The sequence below is a fragment of the Oryx dammah genome, unplaced genomic scaffold (genome assembly GCF_014754425.2).
Source record: "Oryx dammah isolate SB20612 unplaced genomic scaffold, SCBI_Odam_1.1 HiC_scaffold_12, whole genome shotgun sequence".
Classification (NCBI taxonomy): domain Eukaryota; kingdom Metazoa; phylum Chordata; class Mammalia; order Artiodactyla; family Bovidae; genus Oryx; species Oryx dammah.
Window position 1 is genome coordinate 55,536,374 of NW_024070196.1, and position 19,599 is coordinate 55,555,972.

The 19,599-nt window shown below is 46.7% G+C and overlaps 1 protein-coding gene across 1 annotated transcript in view; it reads right to left on the reverse strand.

The window, feature by feature from the left end:
* The window catches only part of SRRM4 (serine/arginine repetitive matrix 4), a 170,232-nt gene that overhangs the window by 25,113 nt on the left and 125,520 nt on the right, over positions 1-19,599 (reverse strand). The window contains exons 2-7 of the mRNA XM_040250796.1: positions 18,063-18,209; positions 16,475-16,561; positions 10,675-10,746; positions 7,572-7,598; positions 5,212-5,262; positions 1,987-2,085 (exon numbers count right to left, since the gene is read on the reverse strand). Coding sequence (XP_040106730.1) covers positions 1,987-2,085; positions 5,212-5,262; positions 7,572-7,598; positions 10,675-10,746; positions 16,475-16,561; positions 18,063-18,209 — 483 coding nt within the window. The remainder of the gene's footprint in view (positions 1-1,986; positions 2,086-5,211; positions 5,263-7,571; positions 7,599-10,674; positions 10,747-16,474; positions 16,562-18,062; positions 18,210-19,599) is intronic.

The following is a 19,599-nucleotide window of genomic DNA, read 5'->3' on the forward strand; positions in this document are numbered from 1 at the left end:
TGTGGGGACCAGGGCCTCTGGTTCTTGCACTGGAGTGTCCCTCTCTGCTCTAGGGCCTCTCACTTTTCCACTGAGTGGCCCACGGGCCAGCTCTCAGGTTGCTCCCACACCTGCTGGAGTGTCCCTTAGCACAACAGGCACTGGGAAGCTGCGGCAATAGCAGCAGGAGGCGTGCTCGCAGAAGGAAGGCTGGGGTGAGGGCCTGTGATATGTGCCCCTTTCAGAAGAGGGACGCCTTAGAAAGGGTAGAGTGCGGTCGCTGAGAGTCTGCAAGCAGGATCTGCACCGTCCTCCCACCCAGGCTTGGGCTGAATCACACAGACCTGGGTCCTGGTGCCAGCTCTGCCAGTCACCCCTCTGCCCACCAACATGCAGGCTTCTCAGCTGTAAATGTCAATAATGCAGTCGAGCTCAGTGTGTCAACGCCCTCCGGACAAAGGCCAATGGGGGCACCCTGTGCTCAAACAAGCATCTTGTTACTGCTCCCTGCAGTGATGGAGAACACGCACCATGGGCGAGTGGAGGAAATCTCTGTCGGGGTAGAGGGTGGGCAGAGAGAATCGATTAGAAGCATGTGGTCGGGGACTCTGGGGAGCATGTAAAGAGCTGGGGCTTTGATCTGACTGGATGCTGTCAGGGAATAGAGGCAATTCTCTGACTGGGTGTCTTCACCAGTCTTACCTAGAAGGAGGGGAGACTAGACTGAGGTTAAGGCTATCACTGGTAAAGATGGAGGATGGAGAGATGCAGGGTCACTTTGGGGTCGTGGACAAAGTCTCTGTTTTGTCCAGGCTTGCAGCTGCTTCCAAGAGGGTCTTGGTTTTGTCTGGATCACTCAGGATCACAGAGCAGCCTTGTGTGATGTGGGAACACCACAGCTACTGGGGTGAGTCCTCGATGTCAGGTGCTGCGTTCACACCTGCTCCACGCATATCTGGATTAGATCAGAATGTCTGGAGACGGGACCCAGGCACTGGTATTTTTAGACTTCCAAAGCAATCATGGAGCAGCCAAAGCAGAGAAGCTCTGGTCTGGCTCATGGTGAGACGGGGATGATTAAGAGACAGAATCTATTTGCAATTGCAGCACAGTGCCTGGTTCAGAGTAGAATTTAGATTCCCATTTCTCTTCCTCCTCTTCCTTCCTGTAGACATTCTGACTTAGCTGGGAATGCGGCGGGACCAGGACAGTGAGATTTTTAAATCTTCCCAGGTGAGGTGACTACGTGCTTACACAGGTCAAGTGTGAGAAGGATTTAAGAAAGAATAAAAGAGCCTCTGACATCTGGAAATTGGCCTGGTACCATCAAGACATTCCCAATGGTCTCAACAATTTCAAACACCAACATCCACGAAGCCCCACTCCCTCTTTTTCTTGTTCTTCTCATCCACAAGAGCCTCTTCCCCTGCTCAGGCCGGGGCAGCCAATGTGTCAGCATAAAGAGGGTCAATGTTAGGAGCAAGAGGGCTTTGAAGGGCCACAGAACTAGATACCTTGTGCTAGGTAGCCTTTCCTAGGTCGCTTAGCTTCTCTGTGCTTAGAGCAACCCTGAGTGAGAGACAGCCAAGTGAACCAGACGCCCCAGTTCAGTCCTAGCTCTCTCACTTAGCAGCTAAGTGCCTGGCAAGTTCCTCTCTGTGCCTCAGGTTCCTCATCTCTAAAGTGGGGATGACAATGGTGCCTCCTTCCTAGGGGTGCAGAGGGGATCATGCAGCGGACCTTGAAGAGTCTTAGCACCTGGCCACGCAAGCACTGTGTTAGCCAGTCCTGTGGCTGCTGTTCCTGTAAGTGGAGGCGGCAAGCCCTTCTGTCTGCAGCCCCTCTGCAAGGAAGTGGTGACAGCCCAAGTGTGAGGCAGGGGCTGCCCCGCTGCTGGGAAAGCGGCTTCCCCAACAGTGACGGTGGAGGCAAAGCTGATGGTGACAGTATCGTAGCCAGGCTCTGGGCTGTGGTCAGGGTGAGCAGATGCCTCGGGGCGGGGGTTACCTGCTGTCGCAGCTTGAGGAGCGGGACTCTGAGCTCTGGGACCGTGAGAGGCAGTGGTGATGGCGGTGGCGGCGAGATTTTCGGGGCCGGCTTCGCGATCTTGAGGGGGTGGGGGTGAGAAGGAGGGAATCAGAGGAGAGAGAGAGAGGTTTTGATCTTGTGACACACATCGTTCCCTTGCACTTGAGTAACTGTCCAGGGTCATGCACCCCCCACTCCCTGCATCACCCTCACTTCCTGTCTTTGTAACTGGCCATCCAAACACAAAGGAGCAGAGAGGGGGTCGTCGAGAGGAGACAGCCTGATCCCCAGGACTCTTCTGGAAGCAGAGTGTGTGCCACCTGCACACATCACCTCTCCCTTGCCTAAGGCAGGAGTCTCCATTTCAGGAGCCAGTCAAACACCACAATGTGGGAATCAGTCGGGCACTCAAGAAATACCAACCAGAGGGCACGGGCAAGAAAGTGACTTTGCCTTCAGAAGAGTGCTGTGGTACCTGATCCTCTAACTTTTCAGGTAAATGTAGAAATGGAGATTTTTGTGTAATTTATTCCTATTTTAAATGCAAGCTCATTAAAAAAAAAAAAAAAGACACTGTTTGGGGCAAACAAAACACAATTGCAGAATCCCTTAGGCTTTTGGGCTGCCAATCTGTAACTCAGACCAGGAAAATTAAGTCTGGATTCTTAGCATGGAGTCAAAAGCCCACTTTCAGAGTGAGTTACAAATGTCATTATCAACAAGAATTACAGTTCATGTAGTTACTACCACTACCACTTCAGCTCTCTCTGAATAATAATAATGACTTAGAAGTAGCAATATCAGTGGCAGTGGTCACTGGGGACATACAAGGAATGTCAATAGTTTGGGCCAAGTCAGGAAGCCAAGGGGTGGTTAGAGATGATTCTATTAAAAGGTAACTTGGTTATCCCAACAAAGGACTCAGCTATTCTTACTCAGGTATATCTTGTCATGTGATCCCTTCTCTGTTTAAAACGCTTGCACTGTCCTCATGTCAAGTCCAAACTCTGACCTTGAACCCCAAGCATCTTCAGGAACCAGCCCCTGCCGAGCTCTCCAGCCTCCTTGCATGGCATCTACAGTCCTGGTTTGCAAGGCTCAAGTGACACCGAGGTGCTATATTCTGGCTCACACATACCCCACATTGTATCATGTCCTGATGATGATGGTCATGGCAGGTAAACTGTAACACACACTGCCTGTCAGGCACTGGGTTCTGAGCATTTTCCTTAAATGGACTCATTTATTCCTCACAACTACCCACAAAGTGGATTCTCTTATTATTCCCATTTTATAGATGCAGAAACTGAGGTACAGAGATTTAAACCACTTGCCTGGCCTGCAGCCTAGAATGATTACCTCCATCCTCACAGGAAACCTCCTCTTACCACCACGCCTTCTTTCCTGCACCTGGGGTCCCACCATGCCCTGAGCTTTCGTCTGCCACTGTGGTGCCAAGACCTGTCCCATGTCTCCTGTGTCCTGCTGCACTGTAAGCTCTTGAGACTGGGAGAAATGTCTGCCTAATCTCTGTCCTTGGGCCCCACACAGGGCCTGCTGCCTGTTAGGCCCTCTCTAAGGGATGCTGAACAAGCGGAAGTTACTCACTCCAGTGGTTCCCTGTTTAAATGCAGCCTTAACTAACCACGGGTTTTGGCAAGAACAACCACCTTTATCTCAAGGGTGCCTCGTGTTTCTTGCTTCTCCCTCTCCTGACTCTTGTCTTTCTGGCTTTCAGAACCTTCTTTTACATCCTGCTTGCGATTTCTGAGACTTGGTGCTGGGCAAGGTAGCTACTTTGCTACCCTCAGGCAGGCAGTCCATACCTCAGTGAATTTTTCTTCTTTTTGATGACTGTCCCAGGACTCCTGGGGTCTGGGCCCAGGCCCTGCTTAGTGACTGTCTAGACTGCAGCCCTTCAGACAAGTGATGCTCATGTCTCTGAGAACAGGTGCTCTGTCTATGCTTAGGATGAACATATGCTCAACACATGACCAGTGACTGCCTCTTGACTTGACTTGAACAAGCTTGATGATCAGGAAGTTCTTCCCTGAGCTAACTTACAGCTCTGCTGCTTCCTTATGGAGCGTTCCCCAGGCCCCTGTGAGGATGCCTGAAATGCCCTATTTTGCACTGACCTTGGGTGAAGAGGCATTTGGTTGGCCAGCAAAGCTGAGCGCCTCCCTCTGTGCCTGCTTCCTCCTTTCCCTCCCCTGCAGCTCACTGACTTTCATCCCATTGCCTTTGATTCTCACTTTAGAAGCTTCTTGCTGGGAGATAAAATATTAGTTGATTGGAAAACACATGCACTAACATTTGCAAGGGTATAAAGTAGGTGGGTTGTAACCAAATTTATTTTTAATTTGACTGGGAACTGAACTCTACAGGCAGTGCTGGCTGATTTGAATTTCTACTACTGGCTATAAACCGAGGACCAGCTGGGCACCGAGGCTAGGGGTAGGTGCTCCCCCAGTATCTCCATGCTCTAAGCCCAGAGACCACAGCTGGAACTCACATGTATGTGCACGCATGTGCACACACGTGATCAAGCCCCCTTACTCACTCATGCACACACAGCACATTTGTGTACTGGTAAACCGCCCCCCCCTCCACACAATCCCTAGGAGTAATGCACACAGATAAGTAAGCAGTGCACACACCAAGGGCATGGAACTACCACTCTGTAACAAATAGAGCACGGATATGCACACTGTTTAAGTTCATGCTCACATAAGCAAGGGCACACGTGGTGCATTCTTGTGAACACAGACATATATCACACACACATACACACTAGGCACCCACATTGCACACAAATGTTTGCACAATAGAAAAATATACAGATATTTACAAAGTGCACACTATACATATATGTACCATGTACAAATGTTACACAATGCACACACAGGCACACAGAATTCACACACAAGGGCACAGACATGTACACCATTCACTTTCATGCACACAGAGACACACATGCACACACACACAGCAAACACTACCTTGCATACCCATGCATGCCAAACCCACAGCTGCAGGTCTACACACAGTTCAGTTGTTCGGTCTTCCCCTTCCTGTCCCTTCTCACCCACCGGCCCCACCTCCCGTTCCTTCTTTCTCTGGCAATTCTAACCCTCTGGCCGTTCAGAGGTCAGTCCCCCACCTCCCCAAATTGACAGTACATTGCAGGTGGAATGTACATACTGTTTTTTGTGCCTCTTCTCTTCCTTTCTTTTGCTTTTTGGGCTGGAGGAGCTGAATGAGAAATGGCCAATCAATTGAAAGATGCAAAATTCTAGCGAATGATAAAAATAAAGTAGTTAAAATGCTTAACACATGGTGGTCACTAGATCCAGGCAGTTTGGGAGTGGACACGGATCGTTTCTAAAACCAGAGCAACCAGCCCACACATATAGACTGAGGACAGGGAATCAAGGATACCGAGATCAGTTTTGGTAGCTTCATGGTAACAGCAGTAGTAAAGGTCATCATATTTGCCATGTTTTGAGGCTTTATTATGGGGAAGCACTCACTAATACTTTTGTCAACAATCTCATTTCATTCTCCCTACAACCTATGACTTCCCTGGTGGCTCAGATGGTAAAGTATCTGCCTGAAATGCGAGAGACCCAGGTTTGATCCCTGGGTAGGGAAGATTCCCTGGAGAAGGAAATGGTAACCCACTCCAGAATTCTTGCCTGGAGAATTCCATGGACAGAGGAGTCTGGTGGGTTATAGTCCATGGGGTCGCAAGAGTCAGACACGACTAAGCAACTAACATGTATAGACAACCTGTGGCATGTTTAATAAGTATTCATTTTACAGAAAGTGGAAACTAAGCCTCAGATTGGCTGAGAAACTTGACCAGCATCATACAGGTGAGCTGGAATGTGGCCCCAGATCAATGGTCCCTAGCGTCTACCCTCTTGACTACTGTTTTAGTCTTTTCTAAAAGAAAAGACTGGAAAATCCAGGGAGATATTCTAAAGCCTCCTAAAATTTGGCAGATTCTGAAATGTTCTGCTCATGAATATTCAAGTTTTTTTTTTTTTTTAAGTCAGAGTACTGGGGTGTGGGCAGAACGGACAATGATGACTCAGGGTCTCCGCATCATCAAATCAAGGCCCCAAAGGCAAATGCTATTTGATAATTCAAGTCAGACTGGCTTCAGGGGGTCACCAGGAACCCATCATTGGCCTAAGTCCTGGGAAGGGGAAATTTGATTTCATCCAACTGAAATTGCATCTTGACATGAGCTGTGGGATATATCTCTGTGTCTGGGACTCAGCCTGGGCAGTGGAGATCCCAGGTCCTCACTGAAAGACCAAGTTCACCTCCTGGCTCTGCTGCTGAGTTAATGTGTGACATCGGGCAGGTTACCTGTCCTCTCAAAGACCCAGTTTCCTTGCCCTTGAAATGGGGTCATTGCTTAAGCTGTTGGGCTAAGTGAATAGATTACCTTGGTAATCAGTGTCTACTTGTTGACTGACTGAATGAAAGGATTTTGCACTCTGCCAGTGGCTGCAGTTGTGCTACTGTTATTTAGGAAGCCACTGCAGGCTGTCCTGATCCTCTGTCAGACAGACTTGGGTTGTAGTTTTGGCTCTGCCTCCTCTGACTGTGTGTCTGTGGACATGTCGGCCACATCTCCTGAGTCTTAGATTCTTTATCTGTAAAATGGAAATAATAAAGATATCCTCTGCACAGGATTGTGATGGGGATGTATAGAGATTAAATACCCATGCATGTGGACAAGGCTTAGCATAGCATCTAATTTATAGTGAGAACCCCACAGGTTATAGCTTTATTTGTGCTCACCCTGTGTTTGCAATACTAGGCCTCTATCCCTTAGCTAGGATCTGGGAAGGCTTTGGTGGGGTGATGCTTCTCTATATTCCCAACCCAAGATTTCCTTTTTTCTTTTGGCCATGCTGCACATCTTAGTTCCCTGACTCTCAATGAGCTCACATTGAACTCAGGTATTGAACTCACACTGCCTGCATTGTGGGGGCTTCCTAGGTGGTGCCGTGGCTAAAGAATCCACTTTCCAATGCAAGAGACGCAGGTTCGATCCCTGGGTCAGGAAGATCCACTGAAGGAGAAAATGGCAACTCACTCCAGTATTCCCGCCTGGGAAATCCCATGGACAGAGGAGCCTGGTGGGCTACAGCCCATGGGGTCACAAAAGAATCAGACACAGCTAAGCACACACGCACACGCTCCTGAATTAGAATGTGGAGTCTTAACTGCCGGACCACCAAGGGAACCCAGATTTCAACCAGTGGTCAAACAGACCCTGGTAAGGGTGGTAAGACTTGCCAGGGAGAAGAGTCAGTAGGAACTGGCCTAGCAGCAACCATATGGCCTAGTGGAAACTGAAAGTTGGCTTGGAACTTTCAGGGAAACCAGATCATGGCCTTCATTTTGGAGGAAACCAAGGCCCAGGAAGATGAAGAGGGAGTGAACACAGAGGTGGAGGCTGAGAGCTGGACCCTAGATGCTACCTAAACTTGGTTAGGAAAGCAGAAAGCCAAGCAAGCAACCAGAGGCAACAAGATGCTTACCTGTGCCTTCTCTTCTTGGAGAATGACCTGTTGAGGGGGATAAAAAAGGAAGAGAGAGAGGACGGGAGAGAGACAGGGAGGGAGGGAAGAGGAAGAAGGAGAGAAGAAAGGAACAGAGGGTGTGGGGGAAGAAAATAAATGTGAGTCTGAGTTTCTTTTCCTGGGATCGTTGTATCAGCACATTTATAACTAATTTTTTTTTTTTTTCTGGGCTGTTCCCTCACCAGGGATCAAACCCATGCAGTGAAAGCATGGTCATAACCACTGGACTGCTGGGGAATTCCCTATCAGTGCACTTGTGGTCAGGCTACAAGGGGACCAGGACATCTGGTGAAGTCTCCTCCTCTTTTCGATTTGAAGATCATATGAGAAACCTTGGCTTGCATTTTGAATTATCAGTATTTCAATCCTCACCCAAATTTGTCAGTAAGCCCGTTCTGGAAAAGGCTGCATGAGGAGGCCAGGAAAGAGAGTCCCTCTGCCTCTTCCCTTTCTCCAAGCCTCACTCTGGTTCTTTCTCTCTCTAGCTGTGGATTCACCATCATCAACATCTTCAAGGGACAACCAGCGGAACTCCTACTGGGGTCCCGGCTCGGTACTAAGCATCGCTCACACACAATCTCATTCAGTCTTCCCCCTAAACCTGTAAAGTACTACTGATAGCCATTTGACAAAGACAGAGGAATTAAGTTGCCCAGGACCACACAGCTTCACTTGTGTAACTCCAACTCATTCTCAGATGTCACCTCCTGTAGCCTTTTCCAGTCCCCTCAGGCTGGTTTGGTCCCCTCTCTGTTCCCACAAGCCCGAGTGAGCTGCCGAGCTGAGCCTCACTGTGGCACAGACTTCTTCATAATATGACTACCATTGTCCCCACTAGAATGTGAGCGACTTGAGGGCAGGGACTGGGTTCTGGTCACTGTTTTGTTCCTGGGGCCCAGAATCTCCTCATTCATGATATATAATGGGTATTCAATAAAGAGGTGTGAAAAAGGGATTTTTTTAAAACCCTGAAACCTTAGTTAATTGAAGGAGAAGAAAAAGTTCAATGCATCCTCTACCTTTAGCTTCCAGTTCCAAAAAGTTAACCATCATTAACCAAACATTTCAAGAACTTGGAGAAAATGGACTAAGATTAGAGTGATGCTCAGTAGACGAGGGTTTGAGAAGAATCAGATCATATTTCCCGCTCCTAATTTCCCATTTTATGGTCTTCCTTCCCTCTAAACTTCTGACAACCCCTGGGCCAACTGTAGCCCCCAAAAGAAAGTCTGTTTCTAATCCTCTGGCTAAGTCGCTTTCCTATGAGAAGCCCCTGAGTGAGACGCCACTTGGTTCCCAAAAGCCATAGAGAAAACTGCTCCCTCTTCCCATCCCACCCCTAAACTGCGACAGATCGCTCAGCACAGGAAGGTGACAAGCTGGCAGTGGTCACGGGCAGGCCCTCGCCTCAACAAAGGACTCCACACTGGGAATTTCAAACACCAGGTTAACAAGGGCTTCCCTTGTGCCTCAGTTGGTGAAGAATCCGCCTGCAGTGCGGGAGACCTGGGTTTGAGCCCTGGGTTGGGAAGATCCCCTGGAGAAGGGAAAGGCTACCCACTCCAGGACTCTGACCTGGAGAATTCCATGGACTGGATAGTCCATGGGGTTGCAAAGCGTCAGACACGACTGAGTGACTTTCACTTTCACACCTGTATTGAGCACAAACTCAGACAGCATCAGTGGGTGTGTTTGGACAGGTGGTGGACATAATCTGTGAGACCAAACTGAGTAGAGTCCATTCTGGCAACAAGGGCTGAAAGCTGACCACACTCCTGGGTTGGGAAAAGCCTCGTGGGGGTGAGATGTGGTGGGGAGGGGAACCCAAATGACCTCTTACCTTTTGTTCTGTTGTGATTGTTTAATTGCACAAGTAATCCACCACCGGTGTAGAAAAATTGGAAGATACAGATAAGCAAAAATAAAATATAAACCACTCTTTCCCTGTCATCCATAGCCAACCACAGCAAACTGCTTACGAAGATAAACCCTCTGCCCTCCAGGGGTCAAACGAGCTTTGTAAATGTGTGTAGATGGGGGAGGCGGGTTAGGTGGGGATGGTGCGGCACCCCGGCTCTGTCTAAATACACAGCAAGTCCTCAGTTCCAGCGGATGGCTGCCTGTGGAAAGATCGGCCCAATGAAGAGAGCTTCTGATTTTACAGAAGTGCTGGAAAATTTTTGGTATTGCAAAATGTTGGCTTGGCCCATGAACACAGATGTGAGACCTCTCATGTACAGCGTTCCTGTCTTTTATTTTTCCACACAAACTTGTGTGTGTGTGTGTGTACATGCACGTGTGTATAGTGAGCACCTTTGGGAATGTGTGTGTGCACGCTCAGTCACACAGTCGTATCCGACTCTTTTGCGATCCCATGGGCTGTAGCCCACCAGGCTCCTCTGTTCATAGGATTTTCCAGGCAAGAATACTGGAGTCGGTTGCCAATTCCTTCTCCAGGGAATCTTCCCGACCCAGGAATCAAACCTGAGTCTTCTGTGGCTCCTGCACTGGCAAGCCCTTGGGAATGTGCATTCAGTTACTAATGCCTCTTAGTCCACAAGTAGTTGTCTACAGGTATGTCCAAAACATGGACAATCCTGAAGCAATGTTTCACAGGATCCCATTCTCTAGGACACAGCTGGATCTATCAGAAGGGCCTCTCCGTGGGAATTTAGAATAACAAACAAGAGAGATTCAGTATCTTCTTGTGATCGGGCCTGCGACAGGAAGAGACGGGTACAGGGTACAGGGTCTGTGTGCCCCCGTGTGCACGATGGAGTTGGGCTGGGGTTGTGTTAGCTTCGGTTCCAGCTCTTTACTGAGACCTGGCTGGTCTCCTTAGAACAAGTTCCCCCCAGGCCTGAGTTAGTGTTAGTGGGTTTCTGGTCTTTGCAACACGAGTCCCAAGTTACACAAGTTACAAATACAAGACCATACACAGATGGGTGTTTTTCATTAACGAAATGATAAGCTTCCAAGTGACCTTTCAGTGCCGTCCCCTGTTGCCCCCATCCCAACCCCACCTGAGGCATCCCTGTGTGCAGAAGAGGAAGGGCAGTACCTGTGTCGCTTATGTTTCTTGGAACTCTTCTTCTTCTTCTTCTTGACAGGTGATGGGCTATAAGATGGGGACCTGCCGTGGAGAGAAGACATACTTGAGACGGAGGCTTTGAGGGCCAGCATCAGTCCTTTCTCCAGTTCCCAGACACAATCTCAGCTCTTCCAGGAACACATATCAAGGATGATACTTTGTCTTAAATGCTACTGTGTGTTTTATATGTATTATATGTATTATTTCATTTAATCCTTCTACATTCTTCTTAGGTAGGTACAATGGCTACCCTCCTTTTTCAGATAAAGTGAGATTCAGAGAGGTGAAGTGACTTGCCTAACGACAGTTGCCTAAATACAGCGAAGAAGTCAGTGAGCTGAGATTCAAACTGAAGCTTCTCTGATCCCAGGGGCTTTGTTGTCAATCACTGCATCACCCCATAGCTGTCCTCCTGGTCGGACCACAATATTTATTTTTGTCTGCTGCCCTTCCCCAAACTGTGTATGCTTTAAAGGCCTCTCCTCTGCCCCACCCTGTTGTCTCCCTGGTCAGACCAAACTTCTGCAGGACCTCTTGTTCTCAGCATGGGTCCTTGCCACAAAGGGGTTACCCAGGAAACAGATGCCCTAGAATCATGACTATGATTCTAGGCTGGGGTTCAGGTGACTTGACTCTCCCATTAACTCACAAGTCAGCAACCTAGATAGCATATTCAAAAACAGAGACATTACTTTGCCGACTAAGGTCCATCTAGTCAAGGCTATGGTTTTTCCAGTAGTCATGTATGGATGTGAGAGTTGGACTGTGAAGAAGGCTGAGCGCCGAAGAATTGATGCTTTTGAACTGTGGTGTTGGAGAAGTCTCTTGAGAGCCCCTTGGACTGCAAGGAGATCCAACCAGTCCATTCTGAAGGAGATCAGCCCTGGGATTTCTTTGGAAGGAATGATGCTAAAGCTGAAACTCCAGTACTTTGGCCACCTCATGCGAAGAGTTGACTGACTCATTGGAAAAGACTCTGATGCTGGGAGGGATTGGGGGCAGGAGGAGAAGGGGACAACAGAGGATGAGATGGCTGGATAGCATCACTGACTCGATGGACGCGAGTCTGAGTGAACTCCAGGAGTTGGTGATGGACAGGGAGGCCTGGCGTGCTGCGATTCATGGGGTCGCAAAGAGTCGGACACGACTGAGCGACTGAACTGAACTGAACTGAACATCTCAGGCATGTCACTGCTTGCTCTAAGTTTCCTATTCTCCCACTGATGAAATATCAAGGTTGAAACGTATCTGGAGTTGCAAACTCAATGCCAACAGAGACCTGCCTCTCAGACAGCTTAAATGGATGCAGCGGGTTGGGGGGTAGATGGTAGGGAGTGGTGGGGCCTGTGGTAAGCCAGGGAGCACCTGACCTAGGAGGATGGCTTCTTTTCAGATTAGCTGAAGGTCTCAGGTAGGAATGTAGGCCTGGGCTTCCAGAGCACTTGCCTTTTCAATGGTAGCTGTCAGAGAATATATTTTCATATGAAATCTCCTGGTTTTAAAACAATGGCCATCAATTAAAAAGACAAAAAACAATTTGCAGGTCAAATAAAACGTGTCTGCAGGTGGAGATGCAGGGTTGAAAGACAATCTGACTTAGGGAATCCGAGCACCTGTCCCCAAACACACTGAATGAATGCAGGAATGAATGAATGAAGCCTAATCCCTGTGGCTTCCTTCTTTTTTGGCTTCCTTCTTTGACATGTTTTCCTGCCCATCCCTAAAATCAGGAAGCTCAGGCCACTTACCCCAATTCTACCCCTCACCATAGGATGGCGGGAACTCAGGTCTTCATTCACATTACCCTCTGGGTCCTCTTTAGGCCTCACCGTTTAGAACTAGGCTAAAGTAGGGGTGAAGGAAACAGCCCCTGAAAACATGGAGTTGGGGCCCAAGGCATCCAGAGTCTGCTCTCTGCTGCCCCCTGGAGGCTTCTTCAAATACTGCCTCCGAGGTTTTTTAGCAAACACCCTCTTCCGACAACACAAGAGAAGACTCTACACATGGACATCACCAGATGGTCAACACCGAAATCAGATTGATTATATTCTTTGCAGCCAAAGATGGAGAAGCTCTATATAGTCAATGAAAACAAGACCAGGAGCTGACTATGGCTCAGATCATGAACTCCTTAGTACCAAATTCAGACTCAAATTGAAGAAAGTAGGGAAAACCGCTAGACCATTCAGGTATGACCTAAATCAAATCCCTTATGATTATACAGTGGAAGTGAGAAATAGATTTAAGGGCCTAGATCTGATAGATAGAGTGCCTGATGAACTATGGAATGAGGTTCATGACATTGTACAGGAGACAGGGATCAAGACCATCCCCATGGAAAAGAAATGCAAAAAAGCAAAATGGCTGTCTGGGGAGGCCTTACAAATAGCTGTGAAAAGAAGAGAGGCGAAAAGCAAAGGAGAAGAGGAAAGATGTGAGCATCTGAATGCAGAGTTCCAGAGAATAGCAAGAAGAGATAAGAAAGCCTTCTTCAGCAATCAATGCAAAGAAGTAGAGGAAAAGAACAGAATGGGAAAGACTAGAGATCTCTTCAAGAAAATTAGAGATACCAAGGGAACATTTCATGCAAAGATGGGCTTGATAAAGGACAGAAATGGTATGGACCTAACAGAAGCAGAAGATATTAATAAGAGGTGGCAAGAATACACAGAAAAACTGGACAAAAAAGATCTTCACGACCCAGATAATCATGATGGTGTGATCACTCATCTAGAGCCAGACATCCTGGAATGTGAAGTCAAGTGGGCCTTGGAAAGCATTGCTATGATAAAAGCTAGTGGAGGTGATGGAATTCCAATTGAGCTGTTTCAAATCCTGAAAGATGATGCTATGAACGTGCTGCACTCAACATGCCAGCAAATTTGGAAAACTCAGCAGTGGCCACAGGACTGGAAAAGGTCAGTTTTCATTCCAATTCCAAAGAAAGGCAATGCCAAAGAATGTTCAAACTACTGTACAACTGCATTCATCTCACATGCTAGTAAAGTGATGCTCAAAATTCTCCAAGCCAGGCTTCAGCAATATGTGAACCGTGAACTTCCAGATGTTCAAGCTGATTTTAGAAAAGGCAGAGGAACCAGAGATCAAATTGCCAACATCCGCTGGATCATGGAAAAAGCAAGAGAGTTCCAGAAAAACATCTATTTCTGCTTTATTGACTATGCCAAAGCCTTTGACTGTGTGGATCACAATAAACTGTGGACAATTCTGAAAGAGATGGGAATACCAGACCACCTGACCTGCCTCTTGAGAAACCTGTATGCAGGTCAGGAAGCAGCAGTTAGAACTGGAGATGGAACAACAGACTGCTTCCAAATAGGAAAAGGAGGACGTCAAGGCTATATATTGTCACCTTGCTTATTTAACTTATATGCAGAGTACATCATGAGAAACACTGGACTGGAAGAAACACAAGCTGGAATCAAGATTGCTGGGAGAAATATCAATAACCTCAGATATGCAGATGACATCACCCTTATGGCAGAAAGTGAAGAGGAACTAAAAAGCCTCTTAATGAAAGTGGAAGTGGAGAGTGAAAAGGTTGGCCTAAAGCTCAACATTCAGAAAACGAAGATCATGGCATCCAGTCCCATCACTTCATGGGAAATAGATGGGGAAACAGTGGAAACAGTGTCAGACTTTATTTCTGGGGGCTCCAAGATCACTGCAGATGGTGATTGCAGCCATGAAATTAAAAGACGCTTGCTCTTTGGAAGGAAAGTTATGACCAACCTAGATAGCATATTGAAAAGCAGAGACATTACTTTGAGAACAAAGGTTCATCTAGTCAAGGCTATGGTTTTTCCAGTGGTCATGTATGGATGTGAGAGTTGGACTGTGAAGAAAGCTGAGTGCCGAAGAATTGATGTTTTTGAACTGTTGGAGAAGACTCTTGAGAGTCCCTTGGATTGCAAGGAGATCCAACCAGTCCATTCTGAAGGAGATCAACCCTGGGATTTCTTTGGAAGGAATGATGCTAAAGCTGAAACTCCAGTACTTTGGCCACCTCATGCGAAGAGTTGACTCATTGGAAAAGATTGATGCTGGGAGGGATTGGGGGCAGGAGGAGAAGGGGACGACAGAGGATGAGATGGCTGGATGGCATCACTGATTTGATGGACGTGAGTCTGAGTGAACTCCAGGAATTGGTGATGGACATAGAGGCCTGGCGTGCTGTGATTCATGGGGTCGCAAAGAGTTGGACATGACTGAGCAACTGAACTGAACTGAACTGAGGTTTTTGAACTTGCCCCTCTAAGGAACCTCTTGATGAAAGTGAAAGAGGAGAGTGGAAAAACTGGCTTAAAACCAAACATTCAAAAAACTAAGATCATGCATCCAATCCCATTACTTCATGGCAAATAGATGGGGAAATCATGAAAACAGTGACAGACTTTATCTTTTTGGGCTCCAAAATCACTGCAGATGGTGACTGCAGCCATAAAATTAAAAGAGGCTGGCTCCTTGGAGAAAGGCTATGACCAACCTAGACAACATATTAAAAAGTAGAGACATATTTTGCCAACAAAGGTCCATCTAGTCAAAACTATGGTTTTCACAATAGTCATGTATGGATGTGAGAGTTGGACCATAAAGAACGCTAAGTGCTGAAGAATTGATGCTTTTGAACTGTGGTGTTGGAGAAGACTCTTGAGAGTCCCATGGATTGCAAGGAGATCAAACCAGTCAATCCTAAAGGAAATCAGTCCTGAATATTCATTGAAAGGACTAATGCTCAAACTGAAACTCCAATACTATGGCCACCTGATGTGAAGAACTGACTCATTGGAAAAGACCCCAATGCTGGGAAAGATTAAAGGCAGGAGGAGAAGGGGATGATAGAGGATGAGATGGTTGGATGGCATGAGCGACTCGATGAACATGAGTTTGAGCAAGCTCTGGGAGTTGATGATGGACAGGGAAGCCTGGCGTGCTGCAGTCCATGGGGTTGCAAAGAGTTGGACACAACTGAGCGACTGAACTGAGGCCATGTAAGAACCATCTCTCTGACCCTTGGGGTCTGGAACACTAAACCTGCTTTTAGTGTAGGGATTCACAGCCTAGAAGAAAGCCTGAAAACAATTTTAAATGCACAAAAACTAAAAGGATTGTGTATAGAAAAAAATCCATATGGTACAAAAGAGTCAATAGCTGGAAAAAAATATAAAGTCCATTATCTTTGGCATTTTTGTAGTGGTAGAAGCAATTGAGGAGCCTAGAATCAAGTGTCTGTAGGTTCTGTCACCTCCTCTCTGAGCCTTTATTTTCTCATCTCTAAAATGGGGATAATAACTATGAGAGAAAGGAGTCATAATGACTGGAGTCAACACTGTATATTTGAAAGTTGCTAAAAGATTAGACCTTAAGATTTCTCATCACAAGAAAAACAACTATAGCTATATGAGATCAAAGCACCTGGCATGGCACTTACATAAACTGAGTTTTCCAAAAATACATAAAGAAGTAAATACTAATGGTCACGGTCATGCTTCACATTAAGTATCATTTACTATGTGCCAGACGCTGTGGCAGCTGCTTCCACGTCAACTTTCTTGTCTAATACTCACAAAACCCCAAGAGGTACCATTTCTACCATTTTTTAGAAATGGAAACAGGCTCAGAGAAGTGAAGTGACTTGCCCAAGGTCACACAGCAAGTTAAGAGGCAAAGAGGGGATCTGAATCCCAGAGGAGTCACTGCCTGACTCAAGAACGCTTCTGTCCCTTCCCCCATCCTCAGGAGCCCTCACCTCCTCCTCTTCTTCCGCGTAGCTTTCTTCTTCTTTTTCTTCCCCCTGGAGGAAGGTAGCGGCGTCAAGTCTTTACTGCGGGAGGCACTGAGGAGAACACAGAACAAGGCGTTAGAGGACCCAGGGTTCCCCAAGCCGCCAACTGGTGCTGTTGTAGCTGAGAGATAATCCAGTTCCTGGGAGGGTGAAGGACCCACAGTGAAGACCTAATCACCACCTCATGGCTGATTTGGTTGCACTTCAGGTTAAATGCCTCAAATAAGGAGCCAATGCTGACCTAATGAGACAGATGCTCTACGTTACCCAAACACCAATTGATTATTTAAAACAGAGTTATAGAGGTTAACTGCTCCTTAATAGATTTATTATTGAATTTGCAAATGGCTCACCTTGGTAAATAAATCAGTTTTTAAATAATTAATCGGCAGTTCAGCATCCTCCCTCCCCAATACATCGTGTCTGTAGTTCCTGCTGGAAATTAAATGGGAGGCAAAAGGTAGGTTAAGTAGCAGCTGATTATTAAAAGTATATTTGCCAAGGTCTAATGTAACGAGATACATATCTCATATCGCTTCACAGAACCTCAAAAACCTCCACTCCTCAGGAATAATTATTTCCTGTTCAATTAAATTCAAATGCTCAGGCTGCAGTTAAATGAAGTCAAGTTATCTCCTTTTATAATTGGGGCAGGCTCCAGGGATTTTTTTTTTAAAGCAGTATCCATCCCACGGCAAAAAGATATGGTTCTGGATGAAAAACTGCTTGGGAATTGAAACAGGCCAACCCTGCTGAACCTCACTGGGAAAAGAGAATATTAATAAGAATATTACTGTCGTTATTAGTAATAACACAGCTACAGTATATCCACTTACTATGCACCAAATGTTTTATGTACTTTGATACTAACAAAAGCACTTTGAGGGTGTTATGATTTTTACTGTCTCATTCTACAGGCAAAGAAAATCAGGCTCAGAAAGCTGAACTGCCTTGCTCAAGGCTGCACAGTTAGGAAGTGTCTGAGGGGGATATGAATCGAGGCCTGTGTGATTACTGTCCTGAGAGCTTTCCCACAAAACCAGCTGCTTTCTCAAACTTGTTTGTGTGGCTGATCTTTTGGAAGTTACTTAACTCTGTATAAAACATCAAAAAATGCTGCCATAATTAATTCCATTCTAAGAATCTGGTATTTACAGTTAGTAGAAAAAAAACGATATAAGTAATTAGAATACATGTTAACGTCTCTGCATTGCCAGTCAACAAAAATCATATAGCTATATCTTCAAGAGACTCACTCTTAGCAGGTTAAAAATAAAAATCACAGGGGGTAAATATTTAACTACTTAGACACCTGTTCACTAGCCTCGGGAGTCTACGAATCCTCTGAAATGGTACACAGAATTACAAGGGTGTTCTTAGTACTCATAGCTTCCAACTAATTCTCAAATGGATTTTGATTTGATTTAAGGATCTCAAAGAGGAACTTGCAAGACCAGAGGGGAAGAGTGGTCAGAGAAATAAACTTCGTTTTTTCAGCCTCAACTTGAACTTCCGTGTTAGATCAGAGAGGGGGGTGGGGGCAGAGTCTCACCTGCGTGCTCTGGCGGGACTGGGCTCCCGGCAGGCTTTGCCTCTGTCCCAGCTGTTGGTGCCCAAGACCTTGGAGGCCAAATGCTGGCTCAGCTTTTCCGAGGGTCCATCCTGAGCTGAGACCATGGGGCTGCTCTGGGGTTCTGTCCTATAGAGGAAGAAAGGAGGCAAAAGCATTAGGATATGACAGAGATTCTAATGTTCATCAAGCATGCACAGATGTCTGACTTCCCTTGGAGTTAAGTTGGGGTCATAAATATCATCAGGGGTCGATGGTCTCCGAGTGGGGGTGATATATATTGTTTCCAGTTTGAGGCAGTCAGATCTGTGTGCCATCTTCAGCTCTCTCTTTCCCTCAGTCACAGTGACTTTCGAGGCCACACCTTCCAAACAGTGAAGCTACTGGATGGGAAGAGAGATGCCTGGATCACATCAGACTTTGCATGACAGAAATAAGCCTTAGTTAGGTTAAGCCACTGAGGTTTAGGGGCTTATTTGTTACTGCTTAGGCTATCCTGACTTAATCACAGGGAGGGGCTGGGAATCAGCATTTTACTTCCTTCCTCAAGACTTATTCGGAGGCCAAAAGCAAGACAAAAGTGAAAGTGAAATCGCTCAGTCGTGTCCGACTCTTTGCAAGCTACAGTCCATTGGATTTTCCAGGCAAGAATACTGGAGTGGGTTACCATTTCCTTCTCCAGGGGATCTTCCTGACCCAGGGATCGAACCCGGGTCTCCCATATTGGAGGCAGGCGCTTTAACCTCTGAGCCACCAGGGAAGCCCCCAAAAATATAAGAATCGAACCCAGGTCTCCTGCATTGCAGGCAGACTCTTTACCGAGCTACGATTAGTTCAAACTCTCTTTTGCCATTTCTATCCCATTTTTCTATCTTATCTGTGTGTGGCACAGAGATACCTTAATTCAAACACTATCTTCACCATTTAGTAACTATAGAACCTTGGATTAGTTGCTCAACCTCTCTGAGTTGCAATTTACTCAGCTATAAAATAGAAGATAATATCAGTCCATATATCATTGAGTTGTAGTGAAGATAAAATAAGATAATATAAGCAAACAGGAGAGGCCTAAAATATGTTATTTCCATTTTCCTTTACTTCTCTGTGAACCAAGCCTCCTATCTGGTGTCCTTAGCAGGTGTGAGCTCACCCATTTGGGATAGCAGTTCCAATGAAGGCCTAAAGTTCTCCCCTCTGCCTCTGAGATGAGGTCCAAACTGCACAGGAAGATGACCTGTGTCCCACCTGCTTCTCTCAGTCCCAGAGAAGGAAAAGCAATCGCCTAGTTACTTAGTCTCTGAAGGGGCTGTCACTCAAATCTCCTGGCTCCTAACCAGGAAGAGTCAGGAGTCCGAGAGCCACAGGTGGACCTAGCAACATCCAGCCAGCACGCTTGCTGCACTCCCTGCCTGCCCGCCTGCCTGCGATCCCAGGTCAAGCACTGATCGAAGGCACTAGCATCTCTCCTGCACCAAGCTTCTGCAGCCACTGCATCAAGATTGGCTTTATGACTCAGGAT